Source organism: Falco punctatus (assembly GCF_963210335.1).
Source record: "Falco punctatus genome assembly, chromosome: 1".
NCBI classification, from domain to species: domain Eukaryota; kingdom Metazoa; phylum Chordata; class Aves; order Falconiformes; family Falconidae; genus Falco; species Falco punctatus.
In genome coordinates, this window is record NC_137580.1 from 106,349,645 (window position 1) to 106,372,679 (window position 23,035).

Below are 23,035 nucleotides of genomic sequence, written 5' to 3' on the forward strand. Positions count from 1 at the left end.
AGAGAAACCAGGGATCTGGTGGTGGGTGAGGGCTGGGAGCTGGGTGTAAACCAGGGATCTGGTGGTGGATGAGGGCTGGGAGCTGGGTGTAAACCAGGGATCTGGTGGTGAGTGAGGGCTGGGAGCAAACCAGGGAATCTGGTGGTGGGTGAGGGCTGGGAGCTGGGTGTAAACCAGAGATCTGGTGGTGGGTGAGGGCTGGGAGCTGGGTGTAAACCAGGGATCTGGTGGTGGATGAGGGCTGGGAGCTGGGTGTAAACCAGAGATCTGGTGGTGAGTGAGGGCTGGGAGCTGGGTGTAAACCAGGGATCTGGTGGTGGGTGAGGGCTGGGAGCTGGGTGTAAACCAGGGATCTGGTGGTGGGTGAGGGCTGGGAGCTGGGTGTGGACTGAGAGCAGGACCCCGGGGGCAGCTGAGCCACCACGACCTTGGTCAGGCTGTGGCTGGGGACAAGAGCATGAGCTGCAGCATTCTGCAGGGTACCAGGGCACCCAGTGGGAAGGTGAAGGAAGAGGACTGCTGCATGCTTACCTGTCTGGGAGGAGTCCTCACGTGGGCTGCTCAGCCCCTGCAGAGGGACTGACAAAGCAGCTACAAGGAAAACTCTCTGAGCACATGGAGGCTTCACTTTCCTCAGCCCATCCTCACTGTCTGGGTTGCAAGGCTGAAGTTCAGTGCATGGAGAAGGGAGATGGTTGGGATGAAGGTGCTGAGCTCCCCTTTGCTGCCTGAGGATCCAGCCCCGAACACGGTGTGCAGCTAATCTACACCCTAGAAGCCATTTCAGGGGAAAAAAAACAGAAGTATCTCTTCTTTTTGGAGCACTTCACAGCTTGCAGAAGTTCTTTGTGCTCCTTGCCCCCAACACTGGAGACACAAGCCCTCACTTCCTCTGGTGTAAAGCTTTCCTTCCCTGGGAGAAGGAGGTTACAATGACATTAAATCATCCTCTGCAACACCAGAATTCCAAAACCAGTCAGATCCAGCTCAAAAAGAGATCATCAGGGCATTAGGTGGTTTGATATTGCAGCGTGTGTGTGGCTGCACGCGGGGGAAGGCACAGCACGGTAGCTCTGTGTGCGTGAGTATTTGGATGTGCCTGTGCACCCTTGGTAACTGAGGGTGAGTGTTACCGTAAACCCACGGTAAGGGACCACTCTTCACTTTAAATGCCAAGAGGTTGGAAATCCAGAAATGCTGGAAATTGGCCTACCAGGGTGCAGTTCATGCTGTTGCTCTGTGCAGAAGCCTTGCGGACCGAGCTCAGCGCCACTGAGCAGATGTTGCTCATCCCATTACACCACCGCTCATCTGCTTCACAGATGCCCCTGCTGACTGAGAAGCTACTTCATACTTTTTCCTCTTGTGCTGTGGGTGATCCCAGGTCTGAGTAATTAAAAAATATTCATGGACTGTGTAGCCCAGCACCAGCCGAAGTGTTTTGCTGTGCCATGTGGCATTGGGAAGCCCCGGTCTAGCGATTGACCAGGAGGTGGGTTTGGGGAGCCCTTTAAAGTTCTTTTTAAACCTGGGATGGAGCAGCAGGGTTGATGCACGTATCTCCCTTACTTTTCCTCCAGCCATCTCCACCTCGGGGCTTTGGATGCTGCAGCCACAAGATTCATGCACTGTGGTGGAGGATACATGCAGGAGGGGGTGGTCTGAGAGTCCCCAGATTCATTGCACACAGGATGCTTTGGTGCCAACAGCTAGTTGCCGTCAGGTGAGGGGCTTGGGAATGGAATGAGCATCCTACCTCTGACATCTCCACTGAGCCACATTATTAGTTTTGGCGATTAAATAGAAACCTGTTTGCAGGTGACAATGCTGTAAAAATAAGTAGGTACCAGAGCCGACATCGTGAAAATAAGGTAGGGGAACAGAGCTCAGGCAGCATACATAATCCGTGGGGAAATAAGTGTGTGAATAATGAATGTGCACTGGAAAAATAAAATATGTTATTGTGGTAAAGATAAGTCTATTAAAGTCTTGCTGCAGAGCCTGTGCTGGGATGCCTGATAGCTTACTGAGTTCTCTGCCTCCGGGTGCAGCTCTCTCCTCTGCTCAGCTGTGTGTCCCCCCTCCCCTGAGCATCCACCCGGCGTGGCCTTGCCAGGTACCCCCAACTCACCTGGGGTGGATGCTTTGGACCTTCTTAGCCTCTTTTCCTGCTCCCTATCAAGTGCCCTGTAGCAGCTTGTAGCTGAGTTCAAGGGAATCACCCACCAGGATGGGACTTGGGTGCAGCTGGGAGTGCTGGACCCCAGGCCCCCTCCCCCAGGGCTGCAGGGCTCAGCCCCTGAGTGTTGGTGGCATTTGTATCTAAGCTCCCTGCAGGCTCTGCTCCCACCCATGCTCAGCCTCCTGCCGTGGGGACAGTGTTTCACCAGGTTTGCTTTTGAAGGGGAAAAGCTTTCTGCTTGCCAAACCCAGAGTTACTGTGCTCAGCTGTGGGAGGTGATGGGACTGCCGAAGCTTGGCCATCACCTCAGCATCTCCGTGAGTGAACACCGTCTTTTTTTCTCTCCTTGTACCAGCCATTGCACCTTCATCCAGGGCTGAACTGCCCTGAGATGCCTGGAGCCCAGCAAAAGGAGGTGGTGAGGGGGTCCTGGGGGGCTTCATCCCTTTATCCCTCTCCTCTGCGCACACCTGGGCAGGGAGTCCCTGGAACAGGCACTCATGTCCTGGGGGATGCCCACAGCCATCTCACGTGCTCCCTTGCGCTGAGCCCTTCTTGCAGAGAGACCCAGGTGTTGCCAACTCTTCCCCTGCCCTACCAGCCCTGTGTGTGCTGGCAAAGGGACAGTTGTGTCCATCCACCCCTGCACGCACGTGAGGTTTGCTGTCGCTGCTGCTCTGGAGGATAAAGGCAAGCCCCACCCCCCCTCGCTGGCTGGGTCCTCCTCGAGCTCCAAAACCTCCCAGCCTGAGCAGGTGGGGTGACGTGGGTAGCAAATGCTGTTCCCCAGCTCAGTTAACCCCAAAGCAGCAGCAGCCAAGGCCACGGTGTGCCAGGACCTGACAGGCAGGGGGGGTCACACCTCTGGGCAGGGGGGCAGCTGGTGTGGCACCAGCCCCAGGCTCAGCCCACAGTGAGCTGAGCCCAGCTATGCAGCCCAGGTGGGCTGTCCTAATTGAAAGTTACCCAAATTAACTGGTATCTTGCTTTTCCATCACAGCCTCTCCGGCTCCGAGAAGAGCCTGTGTTGTTCTGCACTGACCTGACTGATTTGCCAGCGTTCAGTTCAGCTGTGGTGGGGCCCGTGTCTGCTCCCATTATGGCTTTCCCTTCTGATCTGAGCTTGCCTTCCTTGGTTTTTTCCCAAAGAAAAGGGTTTTTCTTCGTGCTGCTTCTTCAGTGGGAGGAAATTTCCAAAGGAGCAGTCACTTTGAATCAAAATGTTTCCCTTCCAAACAGACTGATATGGTTTGGGGAGATGTTGCCTGTTTCTTTTTGAACTTCTCGAGGATGGGACTTGGGCAAAGTGGGGTGAAACGGGGTGTGGGGCCACCCCGGTGCCCTCCCACTGTGGCTGGTGGGACCCCAGGGCAGCTGGTGGCTCTGGGCTTTGAGGAAGATGTGTTTTACTGTTTGATATTCAAAGAGCATGAATTGTTGCTTTTTTTTTTTAATGCAATTTCCTTCTCTAGCCAGCGGAGATCTGAGGATTCATCACCTTGCCTTGTCCAAACCCAGGCAGGACACTAGCGCTGAAGCCACTACAGGGGACACCCAGACCTGGAGCATCATGGTCACTTCAATCTTGGAAAACTATTTCAGATCCCAGTTCACACTGGTGAGCCCAGTCCCCACGTTAGCCCCACAGCTCCGTTGCCCATGGAGAGGAGGTAGTCACAGCTTCAGAAGGGATGAGGGGCTGCACTGACCATCAAAACTCCCCAAGCTGAGTTTTCACCATGTGCATGAGCAGGTGATGAGCGTGTGCTGGCTGGCAATGGAAGCTTTGCTTTTGTAGGCATTGCCTGAAAATGAGGGAGAAAACACGTGGTGGTGGGGGAATAAGTATGAATTATACACGGAGAACTTCACAGGAAAGACACAAAGTATAAGGATTTACTGGGGGAGTGGAAAGGCGTCCTTGATGCCTTCAGCTTTGAAGGTGGAATTGGAAACTTGAAGGTTTGTAGATGGGTTCAGTTTGCTTTGGCTTGGTTTTTCTTGGTGATATTTCTTTTTTTTCCTTTCAGTAGGATATTTTTAACCAGCATCCTCTTTTTCCAAGAAGGTGGCAGCTGGGAACATTCTATTTTTTCTTTTAAATCCTTTTGGAGGAGAAGGACAGGAAGGCGATGCTTGGGGCTGGGGCAGCTCTGGCATGAAGGATGCCAGATTGGATGGGTGGGTGTTTCTGGACTTCCTGAAGAGCCTGTTGGTGAAAATCTGGGTAACTGGGCTCTTAAAAGCCAGAGATTTGTAAGCAGAAAATCCCATCTGCCTGTTCGTGTAGAGCCGTTTATCTAGCCATGCGTTTTCACTTCCGTTTTCTTCTCCACAGCCACGGCGTTAAGCGAAAGTCTATAAATCTGAATGTCTAAAACCCTGAGACTTTTGGAAAAAAATGCCAGACCTGGTTGCCTCTCCCACCAGAGCCAGCCAGCTTGCTGCTGCCAGCATCCCTAGCCCAGCTGGCTGGTGCATCGCTCCGCAGGGTGCAAATGAGCATCGTGCCCAGGTATCATCACCACGGTGAGCCCGGCTGGGGGTTGGGGTTGTCCCAGTGCATTTATCCCCTCCAGCCCTTCTCCCCAGCACTGAACTTGCTCCCTACAAGAAATGCAGAGAGTTTTACCGGCGGTTCCTGCTCCTGACAGGAATAGGTGTGAGCCCTCCCAGCAGGAGCCTCCTCCACCACTGCATGATGATGATAACCCATTGCTGAACTCCTGCCTCCTGACAGGGCAAGGCAAGTAGTTTCTTTTTTTTCTTTTTGTCCCCCACACTTCAGCCTGGAGCCATGGCAGCTCGGGCGATGGCTGAGCATTTATCACCGCAAACAGAGCAGCTGGACTTGGGAAGCTCTTTAGGTTCTCAGCTGGGCTTTGATGGGGAGAACTGGGAGGACTGTGGCACCGATGCTCCAGCGAGGAGCTGCAGGGCCGTAGCTAAGCCGTCAATAGATGCATGTGAGAGTGCACTGAGAAGCAGCTCAGGAATATCCTGCCCCTGTGTCAGCTGCATGCTGCTGGGGCCGCTGCACGGGAGGGCTGTCAGCTGGGAGATGCTGCAGAGCACACGTCTGCTTTGATGATGAAAGGTAGGAGTGGAGAAATCTGTGCCATCACAGGAGAGGGAAATCTTTCAAGCTGGCTGTGTAGCTAGCTGCCCGCCCCCAAGAAAAGCACCACGTACCCATCCCAATATATGCTTCCTGGCCTCCTCCAGACAAACATCTGTCCCTCTGCCCATCCAACCACTCTGGGAATGGAGCTGGTGAACAGGGCACAAACCGACACTGAGCAGAGATGGGATCTCAGCCTGATCCTGGGACTGTCACTGTCCCGTAGCCCTTCTTAGTGGGAAACTGCCCCACCATGCTTGGCACTTACTCTGTTGAAAGACAGCAAAAGAGACAGACATCTGCTTTGGGATGGTCATGTCATCTTCAGCGAAGGGTAAGATAGCCCTTACTGGGCATGTGAGCACCACTGAGCACCATTTCCCTGCTCAGATCTGCATCAAAGCAGCTCAGGGGTGCTGTTTTAAAAGAGTCTGGGGTATCACACCTGATCGCAGCACTGGGCGCTGGGGGAAGCCTGGGTTTGCTCCATCCCAGGGTGATGCTCGCCATCTCCATGGAAGAGCCGCAGCTGGCCCTTCTGCTCCATAAGCTGCTGTCCTCTGGGGAAAGGCGCTGGGAAGGTTTCTGCAGCTGAGGAAGCACCAGCCCTGGGTTGGTGGTTGAAGAATGAGTTTGATGCACATTGTGCGATTTGGGGAATCGCAGAGGGGAGGGTGGTAGAGGAAATGGCAGCTGGGAATATTGGGGGTAAAATAACATCAATAACTAAGAGAGAGCGAGCAGGAAATCAGCCAGGGCTGCCCGTCAGCTTGCTGATTTAAGATTCACTTTGAAAACCTATTCCCCTTCAGGGGAAACACGTGCCTGCCCCGTCAGCAGCCGGCCCCGGCACAATGCTTGGCGAGAGGCAGCGTCATGCTCTCTGGGGGAGGCATTTGGGCAAGGAAGTAAATGATTTCAAGAGCTGCCGGTGTGTTTACAGCAAAGTGGAGTTTTGCAGTGGCAAATTGCTTGGGGAGAAAAGTTGGACTGGCAATCCCTGCTCCCGCAGCCCCATCGCATCTTGACAAGTGGAGTGTGGGGCTGCAGGTCGCACGGGGCTTTGTGCTGGGCGCCAGGAGTGTGGCCAGGGCTTCGGCTCAGGGTGGTCACTGGGAAGATGCTGCAGTGAGTTCTGGGGAGAGGACCAGCTTCGGTGTGGGAATCCAGGCACATCCTCCTGGGAAGAGCTTTAAAGGCTCTCCCTCCTCAAATACCTTTCCTCTTTATAGCCTCTGCTTTGCATTTTCATTTTTCAAACACCTCATAATCACACTAATTAATACATTCTGGGATAGTTCTTCCTGGCTTCCATCAAATTTAAATCAGCATTTATTAGCATATTGCCGTGTCTGTGTTGTTTGTTAAAGTCCAGCATAACCTCACACTGCGTTATGAACCCAGCAACTATTTCCGAAATGAGCTGCAGTGCTGTAGAGCAGTGAGCTGTGATCAGGATTTCTGCCTTTATTTTCCTCCCACATCGTTAAAGCCCTTTTGGGTACCACAGTAGCATCTTGCTAGCACCATGCCCACATTCAGCTGCAGCCAGCCGATTCATAGTCTGTATTTACCCCCCAGGCATTTCGTCAGAGCTGAATTCGGTGAGGTCAGGGTAGTCTCATGCATCTGGTTGATGCCACCAGCTCTCCCCAGGGCTGCTTCACGCTGGTTCCCCGGAGCGTGCGGGTCATGGCATTATCCCACCCTGGTGCCAGCCAAGGCCAGGCTCCTCTTCCCCAGCTGCTTCCTTCTCCCTGGAAGGTGACACCATGAGGTAAATAGAGACTGGCTAATGCTGTTTGAAATCACCCCTTGCTGCCAAAAGAGGCAATTCTGCCCTTTCCCCTGCTCTCTTCTTGCCTTCCTTTCGCTCATGCCAGCAGGAGTGATGGGGTGAGCTGGGCACGGGACAGGACAGGCAATTGGGCAGCTTTTACTCCCAAACCCATCTATCAGAGCACAAAGCAGCTCAGACACCCTCCTGCCCCGTCCTTATGAAGGCGTGGGGAGAAGGAGGGTGTCGAGGGGGTCAGGTCACAGCAGGCTTTGCCTTGGGGAAGGGCTTTGGTGTGCGAGTCCATCAGATGAGGGGTGTGAGGCTGCATCCCGCTCCCTCCTGCCTGCCGTCTCTCGAAGCAGGCAAGCGGATGTTTAATCCCTTTGACAGCCAGATTTCTGTGGCTGGGGAGGTGAGATGGTCTGGAGGCTTTACGACACAAATCACTCAAAATTTTGGCCTTTAGGTTTGGGGTCAGAAGTCCCCCTGCCCCATCCTTTCCATCCCACCCACTGACAGGCGCAGAGAAGGTGCACCAAGGGTAATTGTAGAGGCTCTACGGTCTTTTTTGGCACATTTACTCATGTTCCCCTGGGAAATTCCCACTGCAGAGCAAAGCCAGCCCCCCCTCCCCTCCCCATGCTCTCTCTTCCCTGCTCCCAGCGATAGCAATAGCCTCAGCCGCCGTGATCGATTCTCGGTGTCAGCGCCGGCCCCACGCGCCGGGGCAGGTCAGGCATCCGTGCCCCCAGCGCTGGCCAGGGTGCGGAGTAAAAGTCAGCCAGATAACCGTCACAGCCGTTAATCATAATTAGAGGTGCCAGGGCGGGTCAGAACAAATATACCCGATGTCATCTCAACTGTCGACTCGAGATCCTGTGGGGCTGAACCCCTCTGCGCTCCAGGTCAGGCTGTTCCACGCAGGCTGGGGGGGTGTGATGTAGCCCCCTGGGAAGGGGCAGAGAGAAGGCAGTGAGGCTGGAAATTAATGAAATTAATGGGAAGAAGGCGTGCAGAAGTCTTTATTTATTTTTTAAAGATAACATGTATTTGAGCTGTGCCCTGGCTGGAACAGTCGCTGCCTCCCTCTCTCTTTCTGTCCCAACAGCAGCAGCTCCAGGACCACCACCACCACCTTTACCAACGTGATGCAGAAGCCTCCAAAAGGGCCAGAAGACAGCAGAGGCTGCAGCACCACACCAAGGTGAACACTACCCCTATTTTTTTCCAGCAGTGGTTGTTTGCACAGAAAAATCTCCGAGACTTTTGCTTCTGGCTAACATGTTCCCCCCATCACTGCAGTTCTCCTTCTGAAAACATTCCCAGAATGTTTGTGGGGCTTTTTTTCCAGCTGTCTGGCCGGTCAGAAGGGCAAAAAATGATCAAACTCCACCGGTTGCTCAGTGCATGAGCACTCTGCTGCTGTTGTAGCTGTATCAGCTTGGAAAACGTATCCTTCAATCAGTTTAAGCCCTTAGGCTTGATGTAATTTTACCACTGCTTTCTCTCTAAGGTGCTTTTATGGCTGCTGTCTCTAAGTATTTACAGACAGGGAGAGCAGCAAAGTGGGAAGAGATGTCACTCTGTCCCTGACATGGGCAGCAGCTCCAGGGTGGGCAGGCAGGGCTTTTCCCCTGGCAATTCAGAGGGACCCGCAGTGGGACCCCTCCTGCTCACCATCATGAACAAGGAGCCTGCTTCAAAACTAGCAAAACCTACAGCCTTGGCAGGAACTGCGGCATTTCTGGTCCTTAAATTCTCCCATCCCAGTTCTTCCTTTGGGGTGGGAATTGGATTTGCTGTGGGTGCAGCTCCTCACAAGGATCTCGCTGATCTCCGCTACCCCTTTTGTCCCTCCAGTCCCCTCTTTAAGGTCCAGTATCAGGTTTCTGGGTGGGAAAACCACCCTGGAGATGAAGGAAACTGCAAATCAGGCTGTGATGCTGCACGAGGAGGCACACGCATGCCCACACTGAGATCTCCACATGCCGCCACCCTGTGAAAACTGCAGAGCTGACGGCTTTCTAATGTCAGTTTATAACTGAGTTAGATTTTGCCTCCATCTCTGTTCATAAAAATTATTCTTGGACAGGTCTCTGAAGCTTAAACTGTCAGCAATGCTATGTTACATTTTTAAATAAATCAGTCAATAAATTGAGTGCAGAATAAACAACAGTTAGGCATATGCTTAGTCTGGAGCCAGTGAGACAAAAGAACCTGCTTAAAGTTAAGCATCTGCTTAACTGCTCTTCTAGGTGGGCCAAGTTTGCTGAATCCAGCCCTGCAGAGAGCTTTTTAAATAGAGCTAATTGCACATTGTGTGTAATGGGCAAGTTCTTGCCTCCAAAATAACCAACAATTAATTATTAATGTTCTTTAGCAGTCACATAATAGACACGGATGGTGCTCTGTGGTGACGCCTGTTCCAGCTGTATTTGCAAAGTCGGTGGCATTTTGCTCGCTATATATAATGGGTGGCCTGTTAAAGCAGAAGGGGGGGGGGGGGGGAGGGGATATGTTTCGGACACATTCAGAGTGGGGCTGAGCCATCTTCCACTGGGATGTGTTGGAGTGGGACCCCCACAGCAGCCAGAAACCCGAGGGGGACCAGTGTGAGGGTAGAAGTGATGGGACCCCGTGCCATGAGCATCATTGGCCTGCAGCTCTCCCCGTTTATCCTGCACCTTGCAAACGAGGTGGTTTCTGCACCTTTTCTGCTTCCCTGCTGCTTCTCCCTGCATGCAGTTCATGCACGGGGGGGATCCCTGCTGTCCCTGCTCTGCACACACCCCAGCAGAAGCATCATCATCCCTCTACCTCCATCACTTCTCACACTCTCTTGGGCTACTCGGGTTGATAACTCGTCAGTGCCCTGTGTCTGAGGCAGTGTTTGTTGTCTGGGGATGCTGGGGCAGGAAGGATGTAGCAGAGCCAAAATGTCCCACCTGGGGGCTGCAATGACAGCCTCAACCTTGACTCTTGGGGTTGTTCATCCCCACTCGCTTCTAACTTGAACCCATCAAGCCCATGAAACAGCTCATGCCAGAGCCAAGGGTCTTGAACTCCATCCAGCTTCTCTTTCCTTGGGTGAAACCCATCCCAAAGCCACGCCGTGCCCATGCAAGACTGACTCTCTAAATGCTTTTTATAATCTACTTTTTGAAGTTAATTTACTCATACAGCCCCAGAACTACCACGACCTTCTCCAACACCTGTACTTGGGTTTTGAGATGTCGCGTCCCACTCTCCCTCTTCCAGTCACTGTATGGAGTGAAATGTTTCGGCTGGCACAGATGGAAATGACCGCAGAGAGCAACAAAAAACTTGTCCTGTGATCTTTGTAGGTCTCCTTTTCTCCCATCCCTGAAAGGCAGGAGGGATGCCCACCAAACCGATGTGTTTTCTGCCAGGTGGGACATAGTGAGCAGCACCACACATAGGAAGAGCCCACCTGCCCGTCCCTCCGGCCATCCCTCCATCCACTGCCGCTCCGTCCGTCTGGCCTGCCCCGAGGACGGGCCACTTCTTGCCTTGGCCATGCAGATGAAGGTATGGCTGTTTACGTAGTAAATGAAATTCATTAATCAAGGGGGAGAGAAAAACCTGAAGGGAAGAGGGTTCATTCATCTACTTCCTGACATGTCTAATGGTGCTTTTGTTTGCCTGCATCTTCATTTTGTCTTGTCTCGCAGACACACACGCAGAAATTTTAGGATCAAGCGGAGTTGGAATTTCCAGCAGAAGAAAGACAAAAATCCCCCATCGCCACCTCCCTTCACATCCTCCAAACTGGGGAGGTTGCTAAGTGACAGCATTTCTGCTCTCACTAACTCACTGCGAGAACCTGAGCACTTAAAAGCAAGAAAATGGCTATTTAAGGACATGATAACTCATGTTCTTCGGTAGCGACCCACAAGCTGTTTCTTCTGAGAGGACTGGGGATATTTTCACCCAGAAATTAAATTTGGAGGGGATGAGTAACAGCTTCAGTGGGAACTTGGCTTTGTCTACACCTTGTCTGCAGACACATGCCATGACATAGACTGTGCACGGGGACCTGCACGCACAAGTTGGGGGCTTCTAGCCCAATTTGTGGCCGTGGAGCCCGGTGGATAGAGCCTGAGGAGTCCACGCACCTGTGCCTCAGTTTCCCTGCCCCGTGCAAGGAAGCTCAGGACCTTGCTGTAGGGACATGTCTGGATCCCAGGATCCAGACCCAGGCATGATGCTGAAGAGCTGATCCCAATTTTACTTGGAACACCCAAGACAAAGGAGCAAGAGGAGCTTGCTGGGACCTTTGCAAGCTCGCCCCTCACTTGGCTTTGCCCAGGCAAGTTTCCAAGCGGGTCAGCCAGATGCTGTCTCCTGTATCCCATGCTGGGGGCTCCAGTGCCCGTCACCAGCAGCAGAAACTGAATGCAACCAGCCCGGCCCCTCCGCCTCTCCTTGCTGCAGACCAGCTCCATTTATTTCTTTTGTTCCGCTGTTGTTGGCATTGCTATTCTGTGATCCCATTTAAAATCATTGATTTACCACAGAGTCCTCAATAAGCAATTTGGAGCAATTGAAGCTGTTATCTTGCTATAGATCACATGGTACTGGGAGTAGGGGGAAAGGGGGAAGGAGAGGAAAACTAAGAAAGAGAAATGGCTGGAGCTCCCCGCAGCCAGCCTGGATCCGCTCCGCACTGCATTACGTGACTCAGCCCTGTGGAGGTCAAGTGGTGGTCTGTGTGTCATGGTCCAGGAGGCAGAAGAGGGTCTTTCCTCTCTTTATTAGGATTTAGACCAGATTTACCAGTGCAAAGAGCACAAACCTGGACTGGAACCCAAGGGCTTGTATGGGGGGCCAGCATGGCATCCCTGTGGGATGGGGGGAACGCAGGGTGGGTCCTGAGGGTCAGAAGTGGGGAAGGAGCTGGGGTTTTCCACCGTGGGTCAGCAACAAGGACAAATACGGACATTGGCACACATGGAAAGCGTAGCCCAGGCACCAGGCACCAGCAGTATAAATTCTTTTTCAACTGGGGTTCAAAGGTTTCTCCTCTCTCTGCTGGGGAGGAAGGTCTGTGGCCTGGGATGCCACCTCCCCTCCTGGCTGGCTTTGCCTCCCGTGTATTCTGCCACGCACTTTGGAAAAACACCTTTTTTTGGAAACACTGAGGTTTTTTGGGGGAGGAAAGGAAAAAGAAATCGCAACCTGATTACAGGGTAAATTTGCCGTCTCTGCATCAGTGAGCTGTGAAACAAAACATTCCCTGACTATATTAGGCAAATAACAATCCACAGGGCCAGCGAGGAGCAGGATAAAGCATCCCAGCACCACAGGCTGGGATCTGTTGTTTATATATATCTTGTATGTATATATCTTATAGGTTTCCAGTAACTTCATAACCCCCCAGAAGGGAGCTCAGGTCTTCAAAGTCAGAAGTACTCCAGACCCAAAAGCACAAGGAGGGCAGGTTTTAAGATACCTGTATCTTTTCAACGACAGCCATTAGCTGGGAATCAAATCATAAAAGCCCAGGGAAGCTGCCCTGGAGAGACCGCTCTCGCGTTAAGGGATGGAGAGCTCTCTCCTGATCATAACCCGCAATGCAAAGCTTAAATACAAAATCAGGTAATAGAGAGAGACGATCTGGCAAATGTGTGCGCTGGCAGTGATTTGAAACATATTGTAAACGTTTTGAGTGCAGGGAGAAAATAAACCAGTTATAAAACAGCTACCTGAGAGCCACAATAAAGGTGGCTTTAAAAACACACTAATGAAATGATTCAGCTGCTTTCAAGAGTGTTTGGGAGCTGCTGTATGGGGGCAGAGACGTGCAGGAGGGTGCTTGTGATCCTGGTTGCATTTATAGCGTGCAGAGCCTTCATCTAAGCAAGGCAATGCCGTCAGCTGTGGTGGGACCAGAAATTATGTTTCTTGGTGAAATGACACTGAAATGTTGCTGCCACTCCGGGAAAGCTCTGGCTTGTCTCTCTCACACCTCCAATGCTTTCCAAGCCCACAACTTCTGCTTCGCCTAGCTGACATGGAGATGACCTACAACGCTTCTCATGGGGGTTCAAACCTACCCAGGTAAACGCCACCCGGTCTGTGTGGCTACCCCTGGCAGTGTCCCATGAGATCCCAGCCAGCCGAGAGGGCTGGGGGCCAACCAAACCCCAGCAAAGTACCTGAAGGAAATAGCAAAAATAAGCTTGCAAGAGAGAAAGATCCCCAAGGACCCAGATTTTCTGGGGGGAAGAGGAAGAACTTGACAGAGATGTTGTTACATGATGAGCTGGGGCAAACGGGTTTCCCCATGCTGCAGGACCTGCTGCCTCTCCATCCCTCTGAGCCAGATGGAGAGACCAAATCCTTGAAATCTCCCCCAGATGGGATCATTTCCATGCCGAAGCATCTCATTTTGGCTTCAGGGATGCTCCTCCATCCTCCCTCTGCCAAGCACCCTGGGGCCACACTCCTGCACCCCCCCAGCTCCCTCCAACTTTCATGGGAGGCATTTTGGCATCTCTAGCTGTTGGGAGAGATAAGCCAAAGCCAAACCCCCTTGGAGACCCCCACACTATTTCTTTCTCAGCTGTGCCAACAACAGATTTATTTGGGGTTTTTCTTCTTCCTAGTTCTGGAGCAGTTCAGAAAAAAGACGACCAGCTTCCAGAGATATCATCTGTGCTCCTGCTCTGTTCCAGTCAAATTCAAAAGGACTTGGGTTGATTTCCAGCTTTTCAAGACAAAAAAAAATAAATAAATGCAATCAAAGGACGTGTCAAGGGGAAGAAACTTCAGATCAAAAGATCGAAGCAGCTTATTGCAAGCCAAGAAAACGTGTCAAAAGGAAATATTTCTATTTTTGAATGTGTTTTTTCTGTCCTTTTTTCTCCTGGAGTGTCTTGGTGCTTCAGCCATGAGCCATCAGGTGAAGCAGGGACAAATATGAGGCACTTGGAGCAAACTCTTGGGATGCAACACGCCCAGTGCTCCCGAAACAGCCAAGGCAATGCTTTCGCCCGTCCCCAGCATCATCCCTGCCACTGGGCAGTCCTACCTAATTTATCCAATGCTGATTTATCCAATAGGATAATTTATCCAATAGGAGCTGTGTCCTATGAAGCTGAAATCACGCAGCAGGCTGGGAGCACTAACAAAAAGCCTCAGTGGAGAGGGTGGTTTGGCTGGGACAGGCTCAGCCTCAAGCCCCTGCATTCAGCCTAGGACACCCAGGGTGACACCACCATGGTCCTCTATGGCCCCTGGCCTCTCTCCCCCTCTGGGGAACATTCACTTGGGCAGCTTTTGGCTGCTCACACCTCCAGACCAGTTTTGTGCATCACTGTTTGGAAGGACCCTTTGGGGTCTGAATGTCACCAAGGTGGGCAGTACCCAGCGATCAGTCCAGAGTGGCGAGGAACCCTGTCCTAGCAGCTGGGACCAAGGACCCTGCTGGGACAGGCATCTCTCCCACTGTCACCTCTGCCTGCACTTACATTTTGAGGGGGGTTGTCCTTGTGTGGTTTTGTCCTGGTCAGTACCCAGAGTGGCTGGGATGAGTTAGCATCAGCAATCTGGAGGGGAATGGGTAGGCACATGGAGAAGAGGCACAACCCTTAGTAGCCACTAGAGAATCCATAGTGGGACACAGACCCGCTCATGGACCTTGCAGAGATGATGATGGGTGCAGATGAGCTGAGGCAACTTCTCGCTGGGTGCTTCTCCGTGCCTCCCAGCTCATGTCCCCTCTCCTGAGCTCCCCAGAGGACCCCAGCTCCATAAACCAGGGGTTGGATTACACCAGCCTAGAAACAGCATTTTTTCCCCTTCCACTACAGATAAAATGCAGAGTACCCTCCTCATTTGCTAAGTAATCCCAGGACCATTTGATAGCAGCCAGCAGCATGACGTGAGCAGCAATTATTCCCCATTTTGTCGAACCGTGTGTGTGGCAGAGCCAGGAGAGGCGTTGTCTCCACATACCCCCTCCCCAGATGTAAACTGGGGGGGTGTTTATTAACCTGCACAGCGGGGTCCTGCCCGGCGAAATGTATCTCGCTGTCGAAACAGAAAGCGATAGGCTCCCAAGAACAAGCAATATTATTTACACGGCATTGATCAGTGCAGAGGTGTTGCTGGCTCAGCAGTTTGAACCCTTGGTTTTCATCAGCGGAGTGCTTAACCCTCGGCTAATTGGATTTGCCATCGTTAGTGTGATCTATGCTGCCTCCAATTACTCTTTGCCCTGCCCTGGCTGGGCACCCACTGCTTTGGACAGGGACAGGGAGCCAAAAGACCTGAACCCCTGCGGGGTGGGGGTGGGGCAGAAGTGTCCTGGTCTGTTGGTGCATCAGCTCCCTGGAAAACGACGCTTGGCAAAGCTGGAGCTGGGAGTCGGGGCCAGGAAGGGTTTTATTTGCCTTAAGGTGGGTGTAGTTTTAACTGTCCTAACCGGCACCTTGCAAAGGACAGAGTTAGACCCTGTAAATCCAGGGAGGGGGACAGAGAGGGTGTGAAAATCAGCTGTGATTAATTACTTCACAGTGAATTATTTCATTAAATAGGCTGCATCTGAAACTGCAGCCCTGAGCTTATATAGCCACAGGCTTCCCAGCGGGGTAAGGACATAGTAGTGTCAAGGTAAACTGAGGCATGGATGGATGAAGCCGTTTTGCGGGGCCGCCCAGGGGAGCTTTGTGGAACCGGTGCTGTACGTCCTGGCCCTGTCGTGTGGGATCGTAATGGAGATGCTGTTTCCATCCCCAGTATGGTCTTCCCAGTTGCATCCCGGTTTAAGCCATTTTTCCCTCAAGGCTGAGGTGGTTTCTCCCACCACAGAGATTCCCCACCCTGCAGAGCAGTTCCTTCTTTGCAGTCCCAATGAAAAAACAGAGTGACTATAAAAAAAAAGCCATAAACCAGCTAATTTGCAAGGAAGGGGGATCCATGATTTTTTCCTGCATGGCCAAAAGGCTTCGTTTTCCCTGGACTGGCACCAAAACCCACTCAGTGTTCGGGTGCCAGAAGTGTGGAGACCCTAGGTGCCCGGCTGTCCCTCAAAAGCCAAAAATTTGGTGCTTTCTCCCGCAGCAGGCAGCCCCCCACGGGGACAACGAAGGGGCCCAGCCACCCGCAAACCCCCACCGCCTTGTGTCCCATCACAGCCCAGGGAAACCCTGTAATGGGACGTAGTGCAGAGCGGGTCGTTGGGTGCCACTCGTCAAGCTGTGTCACAGCAGGTCAGACAAGATGCTCTTTCGTGACCTTTAAATCCATGAATTAACGGATTCGGGGCCTTTCTTTGGCCACACTGCCGTGACCACCAGCAGCACCTGCAGCCTGCCCTGCCTGGCTCTGCCGTGTGGGCAGGGGCCAGCCAGGAATCGCTGTGTTTAGCAAACCATCAGCTGGGTGCTTGCTGCACCCCTCTGCGGGGGCGATCCAGCTCCGCTGTGGGTGAGCACTCCTCATCCACCCCAGTGCAAATGCCCATGGCTTTATCCAGAGCTGGACCCCCGCCCCCCCCGAGGACACCTGGGTCACCCCACTGGTGCAGCCCCATGCCAGGCATGATCCCATCAGTGCGGTGGGAGTGAACTGCGGGAAATGATTCCCCCGGTGCTGAGTCGGTGAAATGAAAATGAGCATTTTGCCTCACAGGAAGCAGTGATGCTTATTTAAAAGGTAATGGTGGTTAAAGGGGATCTGCCTCTCCGTGCCATCACCTGGATAACAGCCCTACCGAAGCACTTGAATGAAAGCCCGGAGCAGGTTTGGGGGAGCAGGAGCTGGCAGCCTGGTGCTGTAGGACACGGCTGTGGTGGAGCACCCCACGGCTGCCCCTGCCGCTCCATCTGTGAGCTGCCTCCTCCCACCACCCAAGGGTGCTTTGTTTTTATTCACGGGGAATTTCTGGGCGTGCAGCTATTGCATGGGGCCAGCTGAGGCAGAGCAGCCCACGGCTGCTCACCGATAGCCTGCAAGAGGCAGCCGGTGCCTTGGGGCCACGGGCAGCTGGGGAAACTGAGGCACTCCTGGAAAATCAAACCCTCTTTCCCTCTTTCCCGTGGCCTGGGTGTTGTGGTGCTTCAAAGCTTTACTGAACTAGCTATTGATTTGCTGAAGCTGTTACCCAAGGTGTGCAGCCAAGGGTTTGGAAACTGACTCTGGATCTGGGAATTTATGAGAAGCCCATGGGAATTCCTGGGAAAGGCAGAGAAACCCTGGAAAGGCTCTGGAGTTCCCAGCAAGCTGAGGGGAGCCCTGGAGAGCAGCAGAAGTTCCCAGCAAGTCCTGAATACCTCCTGGATGGGCTCCAGTCCCACTGTCCTTGGAAAGTACTAGGAAATTCCTGGAAAAGAGGGGGAAATTCAGAGCAGGGCCCTTGTGGAGACTCGCTGGTGCTCCCGAGTGTTTCAGGGATCTGCAGCCTGCTCCCCACCAAGGGCTGCTGGCTGGGGGGTCAGACCCAGCTCCAGCTCCTCTCCCCACACAGCCAGCCCTTGCCTGCGGGAATTATTTGGCATCACAGAAAGACCCACAGCGGGCAGGAGGGAACAGCTTCCCAGTGCAGAGGAGGAGCCCCAGAAATTTGGGACCTGATGGCCTTTCCTATTGCTGCTCCCTGGAACCGCTCAGGAAGCCCATCCTCAGCTCCGGCTGATCTGGAGAAGAGACCATCCCTCCTCGTTCCCCAGGGAGATATCTTCACTGAGCCAGGCAAAAACACAGTCAAGAGCCCCCAGAAATAATGGTGCAATTACCAAAGTAATTATCCTGGCTGCTGTGCAAATCCTGCCCAGTTAATGTCAACAGCAAGGCGGGGGGCGGTGCGCAGGTCCTGGCTTAATTAAACTTCCCTCGGCCAGTTGAAGGAGATGACTGTGGAGAGGCTCTTGTTATCGCTTGTATTCCTGGAAAATAAATCCCTGCCACTGTTGCGAATATCCCTCCATCCCCTGTGGTGTGGGGCAGCTCCACGTGCAGGACCACGGTGGTGGAAGCAGCATCATGGGGCGAGAGCTCGAATGGAGAAGCAGCCGGGTCCTCCACAGCCTCTTGGGTTTTGCAAGTCCCTGTCCCTGTCTGAAATGTCCCATCACGGAGGGGACACAACTAGAGGCATCTCAAGGGGAGCACGACATGGATGTGCTGGGGTGGGACTGGGAAGAGGGGCCCTGGTAGCTGTGGCTGGTGGAGAGAAAACCCAAGGCAGAAGAAGATGATGGGGGGTGGGTGGAGGAGAGGTGGGGGGGGCTGGGGCCATGGCTGGGGCTGCCCTCAGCAGAAGAAAAATTTTCACCCTCCTTTGCTCCCTGCTCCCTGTTGCATGGGGGCTGGATGCTTTATGAACTGTTGATTTTTTCCAAGAGCGTAACGTGTGGGTTTTTTAAGGAATTTACCCGGCAGGATCGGGGGGACCAAGTGTCCCTCTGGGAGGCATGGGGGTGTCTGTCCCCAGCTCTGCCTCCTCCTCACAGGTGGTTTGTGCAGCCTCACATCGCCGCATTAAAATGCAAATTTGTCCCTGCCTGCTGGGAGCAGATAGTAAAACGCTAAACAGGAAAGAAGCAGCGGAGAATAAACAGAGGGCATCGTGCGAGGGGGGCTGGAATAGAGGCTTCTTTTTAATCATTTTTCCTCTTTCTTTTTCCTTCAGCGAGATTTGGCTGTCTGGTGGGGGTTTAGTTAATGGGATCCGAAGCAGTAAGGGGGGGAAGGTGCTGGTTTTGAACTAGCTGGGTGCTGCGGCGCTGGTGGCTTGTGCCGGTGGGTGCCCCCCAGCCCCCAGCATGAGGGTGGGCTGCAGCCTAAATCGCACCAACTGCTCTCTTGGCTCTTTTTTTTTTTTTTTTTTTTAATTCCTTGTCCCAGCTGATCATCGCAAAAAATAAAAAAATAAAAAATTGCAGTAGTAGGAGTGAAGAGGACCCGCTGGGGAAGGGACCGGGCACTGTCGGACCCTACGAGAGCCTTCACGGTGTTCCCATTTCTCATGGGCTTGTCCCCAGCGTTTTGCCTGTTGCCTCCTGGTGTATTTGCTGCCAGGCTTCAGGGGGCATCAGGAGCCCAAATAAATTGTTGGTGAGCTGCTTCCCTGGTGCTCCTAACAGCCAGGGGGGCTGTCTGAGGGCTGGGATGCTCAGGGGTAGGTGTGTGCACACGTGTGTGTGTATTTCTAGGTGCCTGTGCGTGCATACGAACACCCTTGCACCTGAGCAAAGCCCTGGGTAGCAACCCATACAGGGACTGCACACATACACCCTTTACCTATATATATTTATTTTTATATATATGTATATAAAAATAAATATATATATGCACACATACAATATATCAGCATATATATACATATGTATAAATCATAAATATATACATATGTATGAAGTATAAATATATACATCTTTCTATGTCAATAAATAGCTAGCTATATAGAACTTTTTGCTCTCTTCATTCAAAAGTGAAGCCACCCCAAGCAGGTCTCTCTCCCTCCCCGCTGCCCCTTGCCCGGCACCGCACCGTCCCCACCAGCTGTGGGGAGGCAGCGATGCTGGCAGGGGCGAAGCGCCTGGATGCAGGTGCCTGGGTGCCAAGACCTGCTGCATCACCAACCCCTGCCAACAGCCTGGGCTCCTCTGCTCTATGGGTGCTGCCTTCCCAAGGGCTCCGGGAGACCCGAACTGGATCCATCAGCTGAAATGGGAAGTGATGGGCGGGAAACAGCTGCTGATGCTCAGTGTCAGACCCTGGGCCCAGCTACAGCCACCGAGCGCCGGGAGAAGGTGGTAGGCAAGCAGCCAGCGCTGCTCAGGGGGGCTGGTGGAAGGCAGCCAGAAGAAGGGGGCCTAAACCTGGCAGGGGACACCCCACGCTGAGCCCTGACAAGCTACTTCGTCCCTGACCCCTGCAGGTCTGTGTCCCCACCATCACCTTCCACCTCCACAGCTCCCAGGACACGCTCACGGACCAGGAGTCAGGTGCTGCTGTATCTTACTACAATTATAAAATTCCATTAGACACTTTTCTTACCTTTCCCCCCTCCTTTTCTTCCTTTTCTTTTTTTTTTTTTTAACAAATATTCATATATGTTAATGTAACAAGGAGGTTTGGCAGTTCAAAGCAGGGAAGTCATCTGTATTAATTTTACTGCTCAGAGCCGCTATCAGCTCAGTGGCTCGTTCAGCCAGACCTGGGTCCTTTAGATAACGGGACACAGCAAAACCTAACTAACTGCATCATCCACCTGGCCTTTGAGCACATCTCAATTCCCCCGTATATATATGTATATATAAAATCAGCACAGAGCTATCGGGTAAGTTTTAAGGCCACTCGGGGGAGAAATTTTCGTAGCCCAAAATTGATAAACTTTTTAAAGAGGCTTTCAAAACACCGCACAGCACCATGGACTGCTGCTCGCCCACCAGGGAAACTGAGGCACAGGGGCCAGTGAGGCTGGGGCTGCAGCATTGCCTGCTCCCTGACCACCGGCCACTGACCAGGCTGCCCAAGAGGGGAGGATTTTGGAGGGGGGAGCCCCAAATCCACAACTTTGACCCCAAAGTGCTCAGAGTTTAGGTGGGGGTCAAAGCTGAGCCATGGCCCCAGGACCCTGCAAGCGTGTTGTCCCACACCCAGTGGTCCCCCACCTGCTGGGGCTGCCCCCCAGCCCACTGGGAGCACCCACCCCAGGCACGACGGCGGCAGATACGGCCCATCAAAGTGCTGCAATGCCTTTTGGTTTTGGCTTTTTGTTCCATTGTTTTTTTCTTTTCTGGTCTTTTATTTAAGAAAAAAAAAAAAAAAAAGAAAAAAAAAAAAAAAAAAGAGACACAGTGGTGGGTAACTTCCGATCCAGAAATAATCCACTGCCAACCTCCTCCCTCCATCAGGTGATGCCGGGGGGTCTCCACCCCCCCCGTGCCAACCTTCTCCCTCCATCAGGTGATGCCGGGGGGTCTCCACCCCCCCCCCCCGCACTTGATGCCCACAGGTATGAATGCACAGCCCAGGATCTCCAGCCCTGGCACCCCGTTGTCCCCGCAGAGGTGACCTGGCTGAGGATGCTCTGTGCTGGGCTGGGACATGGGGGGCCCTGGGCTGGGGGGGTCCCTTGGGTGAGCCAGAGGGGCTGGGAGCTGCCGCCAGCGCAGGGTGACCAGGGAGGTGTTGGGTTATGGCATCAGAAGGCACCACAGAGGCTGAGCCTGGCTCTGGGCATGCCTGTTGGGCTGGCACTGGGCGACACAGGCCAGGTACTGTTGTGGGTGTTCCCACCCAGGCTTGGCCCCCAGGGTGGTGTGAACCCCCCACACCACCTCCCAATTCCAGAGCCACATCCCAGCACTGGGGGTGGGGGGGTGGCAGAAACCCCCTGGAGGTCCCAGCAGGGCTGTTGGACAGAGGGGGCCAGCACTGGCTCCACAGCTAGGAACAGAGGCAGGGGCAGGCAAGGTCACAGCTTGCTGGGCACCCCCAAACTGCCCCTGCCTGGGGGCCCCAGGGGATGCTCCTGTGGCAGACATTACTGTCACCGTCCCCCAGGGCCCACGCCACAGGGAGCAGGGCAAGCCCAGCATTTGGGGCTGGGATGTAGCAAGCAATGGGGACAGCAGTGCCCTGGACCTGTGGCCATGAGGTTCCAGCCCCCCCAGCTGCTGCCCTCCCCTCCCGCCTCACCCAGCATCACCCACAGTGTGGGGCAGTAGGCTCTGGGTGGGGAACCCGCCCCCCCAACACCCCAACAGCCCTGGAGTGGCAAATCCCTGAACCAGCACTCACCTCCAAAATTGTGCAACCGAGCGCAGCAAAGACAGGGGGGTTGCCTTTGGGAAGCCCCCGCCTGCCACCTCCCTGCTGGGCTCCTGGGGGGGACGGGGCATCTCCCCATTTCCACCCCCTGCACAGCAGGACCCACAGCACCATCCTGCCCTGTTTGCCACTGGACACGCGCACACACGTCGAGGTTTTGACCCCATCCGTCTCTTCCCCCTGGCTCGACCCCCTTGCTGCCCCCTCACTGCGGGCTGGCGGTCAGGGGGACCACGTGTGTGCTGATGGCTCCCCTGGGAAAACCAGACGGTAAAGGGCAAGAAAAGAAAAAGGCCCCTGGGGGTGCCTTCCGACAGGGTGAGGACGTGAGATGTGCAGAAGAGGGAACGCACAAGAGAGCGCCAGATGCGGGTCTCCAGCCCCGGGGAAGCAGCCGGCATGGTGTGGCATGGTGTGGCGTGGCACGGCGTGGCAAGGCGTGGCACAGCGTGGCAGCCCCCTCCCTCCCGCCCCCTCCCCTCTGCCCCTGCGTTAAGCGATCTCTTTGATTCTGCGGATGTAGTTGTGAAGCTCTTCAGGGTCTTGCAGCCCCATGTCCTGGCAGACCCACTCCAAGTCCTCCTCATCAGCGATGGGGATGGAGTTGTAGGCCAGCTCGTCGGAGGGCAGCGTGGCGAAGGTGGTGAACTTCACCCGCTTCCGTTTGGAGGTGGGCGAGTTGAGCGGGTCCTCGCTCTGGTCCCGCGTGGAGCCCCCTGAGGAACCATCCCCACGGCCATGGACCTGGCTCTGCACGCTGGTCTGCGAGCTCCCACTGCTGTGGTGGTCCCCGTGGCAGCAGGTCTGGACATTTTCCAGCGGGTTTCCGGGGCTCTCGGGCTGGGGGGAGAGGTCACTGTGAGCCCGCAAGGGCTGCCCGTTGCCCAAGAAGACCCAGTGGTGGGAATGGTCCATGTTGGTCTGGCCTTCAGGAGGGATGCGTTTGTGCCGGTATTTCAGCACAAAGACAATGCAGTTAATGAGGAAGACCAAGATGGCCAGGCAGAAGACACCCAGGAGGGCGTACATGCCTATCTCCAGGTCCGTCAGCCCCCTGGTCACCTGGACAAAGCCGGTGGGGATGGTGGGGAAGTCCTCGGTGGGATGAGATGCACTGGACATCCTACTGTCCTCGCTCGGCTCCGCT

At 53.8% G+C, this 23,035-nt stretch overlaps 2 protein-coding genes across 10 annotated transcripts in view; one reads left to right on the forward strand and one right to left on the reverse strand.

Annotated features, from left to right (window-relative positions):
* The window catches only part of LOC308054870 (uncharacterized protein), a 294,524-nt gene extending 280,376 nt beyond the window's left edge, over window positions 1–14,148 (forward strand). For 6 of the 9 annotated variants that reach the window (XR_013924263.1, XR_013924264.1, XR_013924265.1 and 3 more), the window contains one exon: window positions 1–3,631. This exon is cut by the window's left edge. The gene's annotated coding sequence lies outside the window, so the exon portion shown is untranslated. The other 3 variants (XR_013924289.1, XR_013924290.1, XR_013924291.1) reach the window with 3 other exon arrangements.
* Window positions 14,149–20,857: 6,709 nt separating this feature from the next.
* The window catches only part of TMEM132E (transmembrane protein 132E), a 37,284-nt gene continuing 35,106 nt past the window's right edge, over window positions 20,858–23,035 (reverse strand). Inside the window, 1 exon segment of the mRNA XM_080374159.1 lies at window positions 20,858–23,035. Coding sequence (XP_080230285.1) covers window positions 22,381–23,035 — 655 coding nt within the window. The 3' untranslated portion in view covers window positions 20,858–22,380.